The 4568-nt window shown below is 43.4% G+C and overlaps 1 protein-coding gene across 1 annotated transcript; it reads right to left on the bottom strand.

Moving 5' to 3' along the window:
- Positions 1 to 589: 589 nt before the first annotated feature.
- CETN1 (centrin 1) lies at positions 590 to 1108 on the bottom strand. Its single transcript, XM_068993973.1, has one exon. It carries the CDS (start codon positions 1106 to 1108, stop codon positions 590 to 592), a length of 519 nt encoding a protein of 172 aa, XP_068850074.1.
- Between the last annotated feature and the right edge of the window lie 3460 nt (positions 1109 to 4568).

Genomic DNA, 4568 nt, shown 5'->3' with positions numbered 1-4568 from the left:
GCAAACCTGCCTGTGATGAAGCCAGAGGATAATTTAATTTGCACCATTTACCACCAGCCAAAGACAAGTGTATCTTTTGGAGCAATACCTTTTCTGAGCCCATAAGTGTGCACTGTTTTCCTTCAAACCAGTAATTCAGTTAAGTGAGAATCAATGGCTGGATGGCCTGTTGGTGACTTCACCTCATCCTGTGAGAACGACTTGAATATAAGCAATAATACAGGAAGCAAGATAATTTAAGAATACCAAAGAAACAACAAGGGAACCACAATGCTAATTGTCTCAAGAAGCCACCTCGCCTTCAGTTTAAAGGGTGTCCACCAATGCAAGGCAAATGGTGCCTGGAGAGAAGTTTCAGGACCCTTGATTCAACCTAGGTCCGCTCTTGGGAATGAAAACTAAAACTCAACGTTAAAAGCATTTGAAAATTCTATAATTGAGCTAGAGATTTGGAAATAGAACTATCTAGACAAACTGGGGGTAAGAGGAGAGATGGCTCTGGCCTCTCACTCCAGGTTTCACAAATCGAGAAGCAGGGAAGCCAGCCAGTTACTCAATTTCCCTACACGTGCTTGTGGGAGAAGTGGACTCAATAGAGGTTGGTCTTTTTCATGATGCGAAGAAACTCATCCTCGTTCACTTCGCCGTCTCCATCTCGGTCGGCTTCGTCAATCATTTCCTGGAGCTCTTCATCCGTGAGGTTTTCTCCCAACTCTTTGGCCACACGCTTTAGGTTTTTGAAAGAGATCTTCCCGGTCTCGTCGTCATCAAAGAGCCTGAACGCCTTCAGGATTTCTTCCTTGGTGTCTTTCTCAGCCATCTTCTGAGTCATCACAGCCAAGAAGTCGTTGAAGCTGATCTTCCCCGTGCCTTCTTTGTCCACGTCGGCAATCATCCTCTTCATCTCCTCCTTCCTGGGTTCAAAGCCCAGCGCCCTCATGGCCACCTTGAGCTCCTTCACGTCGATGGTGCCGCTGCCGTCGGCATCGAAGAGGTCGAACGCTTCGCGAACTTCTTGCTTTTGCTCTTCAGTGAGTTCGGGCTTAGGCCCCACCTTTCTTTTCTGGCTGGTGGAGGCCACGGCGGGCTTCTTGAAGCCGGAAGCCATCCTGCGGCGACGAAGGCAGTTATTCCTTAACGCTTGTGTTCACCGCGCTGGCGCTCGGGCGCCCCCGCCAGGAACGCGGCCTCGGGGCCTCGGCTCAAGCATTCCCAACTGCGTCCCTTGTGGTACCCAGGGTACCCTGCTCGCTAAGCCCGCCCCATCTGCCAGAGCTGACATACGTTACCGTCACAGTTCCCTCGGTTATTACCCACTTTCCTCGAGCTGAGACCTGAGCCGGCAAGAACTGCCTGTAACCACGTGGTCTCCTCAAACGTGCTGGCACTTGCTCTTTCCAGGCCATTTGTCAGCATTCATAGGACTAGGTTTGTAGGTTTATTTGTAGGTTTTCCCTCTCTCCTTTTCCATACAAATTAAAAAACAAACAAACAAAATACACCAAAAAAAAAAAAAAAAACCGCAAACAAACAAAAAACCACCCACTTGGTCTGAGGGTACATTTAGGATACTCAGGACTGAGTTTGATCCCTTGGCATAAAATGTGCGGGAAGAAAGAGAATGTTAAAAGTCACACCGCAAATTCAAGGCGATGTAAATGGAAAACAGATAACATGGAAAACGTTATGTAGAAAATTTGTAGGGCTTTGTCTCCTGACATTACACTCAACAATAATAAAAACATCACTAGCTTATTTGGCATACGCTGAAATATGAAACGCAATATCTGAATAGAAGACTTACTTTCAGTGTTTCAATTCTAAGCGCTCGGTATAATTGCGCTTGAATAACAGCCATTATTCTATTCAGGAGGCTTTGATTTGGATAGAGGGGAGCAACAAGCCTGCGTTCTGGTATTCTGGTTTTTTTGTTTTTTTTTTTTTTTTTAAGAAACTCTGGCAGCATATTACTCTCACTGTTTGTCATCCAGTCGAGGCTGTGCTGAAACCCACACTCTGCTCAGGCACTGGACACAGGAGGAGGTCATGCAGAGTGTGGTGGGCCTCGAAATTGCCTCCTGAGAACAAAGGGTGAGAGGAAAATGGATGCTTTGCAGGTGAAAAGAAAGCAAATTCATCAAGTAAGCCCGTAAGGGAACTGTGTTTAAAACTGTTCTGTAGGCCTAGGACTCAGTTATTTTTGTCTGATCCAAGTCTGGACATCTTCAGGGTTTCTCAATCACATGAATTTAAAAATGAGTGTTTCTTTCTAAATAATTAGAAACAATTCAAATAAACTATTATTGCTTTTGGTGGTTAAAAAAAGAATTGCTCTGTATTTCTTTAAATGGTTAAAAAAAAAACAGAAAACTGACAATTTTAGCACTTTCTGTTTTAAAAAATCCCTCAGTTTATCACTATTTGATCAGTGATAAGAAAGGGCACTTTCAAGAGTTTTAATTGAAGACTCTTTGTATCTCCAACATCTAGAACAGTGCTTGGCATATAGTAAGTAGAGTAATAAATATTTGCTGAGTTAAATGAATAACATCAATGTTGGGCTTAAAATATTTCTTTAAAAAAAATACTTCTGAATTGTCAAAATGAAACAAACAAAAAACTGCAAAGATTAAATTATGCTAACAGAGTTTTACAAATTGTTTTTTAAATTACTGATCAGATATTGTTTTACATGACATGTTTAGCCAGATCTCACTACCTGCCCCAGTAGATATGTGACACAATGGACAGAGGGCCTGGGTACAGGGTTTCTAAAGGTCAAGGCAAAATACCTGGGGTGTTCCTCCCAATATCCCCACCTCCAGCAGATGTTGTCGCAGGTGGCATCAATTCAAAATAGACTTTGGCAGGAGTAGACACTGCCACTGCTCATCTTCCAACCCTGCAAATCCTCCTACTTTCTTTACCAGGTCCAAAAGCCTGGGATCTTATCCCAAACTTTATTATTTCTGTGACCTTGAGAAAGCCACTTAACCTCCCAGCCTCAGCTGAGACATCCACAAAATAGGCATAATTATAGAGCTTCCTACTAGGTGCCTGTGAGTGTTGAATGAACTACTCCATGGAGAGTTACTATAGGGAGCTACTCCAGGGGCCATCCCAGGCTGGGTGACTATTAGTTGAATGTGAATTCCTCCAAGACCTTGTGCATTTCTTTTGACACCCACTCTTCTGCCCAAATTCAAGCCAAGCTATGATGTGTTGGAAAAAACTGAGGGATAGAAGCTGCTTTATATAGAGCTACATTTGGGCCAAGCTGAGCTCAAAGCAAAACAGTTGTCATAGTTTCCAGATGTGTGGGATCAGCGGTCACAACCAAGGGCCACCAAGAGTTCCCTTCGCAGAAAACAGTGTGCTTGGCCAAAGTCAGCTCTTGGTGGGGAGTTACTTCATGTTCATAGTCAGCAATCTGGTTTTAAAAAAGAAGGGAATCTTTCACTGAGTGTGTGCCTAGCACTGGGCTTCCTTGTCTCATCTGTTGTCTTATTAAATCCTTGAAATCATTTCTCATTTTGCAGAGGAAAAAAAAAGAGGCCTGGGAGGACTTGTCACATATCCAGTAGTGCAATGATGGCTGTGGGATTTAAACCTTGGCTGGTCTGAGTCTGATGCTTAGGCTTCGTTCACCACACCATGCTGCTTCCTCCAAAACTTGAGGTCATTACCAAAATGCAGGATCACTGGGAAGTTATATGATACTGAGTTTCTGCCCTAAGTCAAACAATGATTTAGCATCTTGCCTAGAAAGGTTAACAGGAGTTTGTGGGATATCAGACAGGGTCCCTTTCTGGAGTTTACCTCTGTTCTTCAATTCTGCTTCACCTCGTCCCCTTTGGGTACAAGTTAGTGGGAAGCAGTTTGGGCAAAGTGGTTTTACTTGGCATTGGTCAGAGTCTATATAATGCTTGCGAAAATCAGCTTCAATGTTTTAAAGTCACTTTTCAAAGTCAAAGAAGACCAACCTAGGTGAATGAGATATTCTGGAAAATCAATGGTTAGGAGTGGTTGTGTTCTCTGCTCTCAACATTTTTTGTACCACAGTGTCCTGGATATTATGCTCAGTTGTTGATTATTTAAGATGGGGAGAGGAGGCAAGGTGGTTGTTTAGATCTGGTCACGGAAGATTAGCAGCTAGAAGGTGGGGGGAAAGAGCTGCTGGAATTCCACAGCAGGGTCTGGAGTCAGTTGACAGCAAGAGAAAGGACCCACGCAGCTTGCTTATTCTAATTATTTGGTTTTCCATCTGACTTGCATGGCATGAATAAGGTGAGGCACAAGAGCCTTTTAAAATTTAAGTTGCGCTCAGCAAAGTCAGCAAATTCCAGGTGCCACCCAAGGCAGAAAATATGCATAATAAAATTGCTTTATTGCTGCCTATTTACTTTCCAACAAATGCAGAACAGAAAGAATGCCAATGCTTGATGAGTCTACATAAGCAGGATAACTGTGTGTGTGTAGCGGGGTGGCCCCCAAACCAACAATAACAGAACGAAACTATTTATTCGTGACTACATGGGGCTATTTACGAGAAAGACTCAGCAGCAACT

The sequence above is a fragment of the Capricornis sumatraensis genome, chromosome 21 (genome assembly GCF_032405125.1).
Source record: "Capricornis sumatraensis isolate serow.1 chromosome 21, serow.2, whole genome shotgun sequence".
Taxonomy (NCBI): domain Eukaryota; kingdom Metazoa; phylum Chordata; class Mammalia; order Artiodactyla; family Bovidae; genus Capricornis; species Capricornis sumatraensis.
This window is presented reverse-complemented; position numbering and strand designations above follow the sequence as displayed.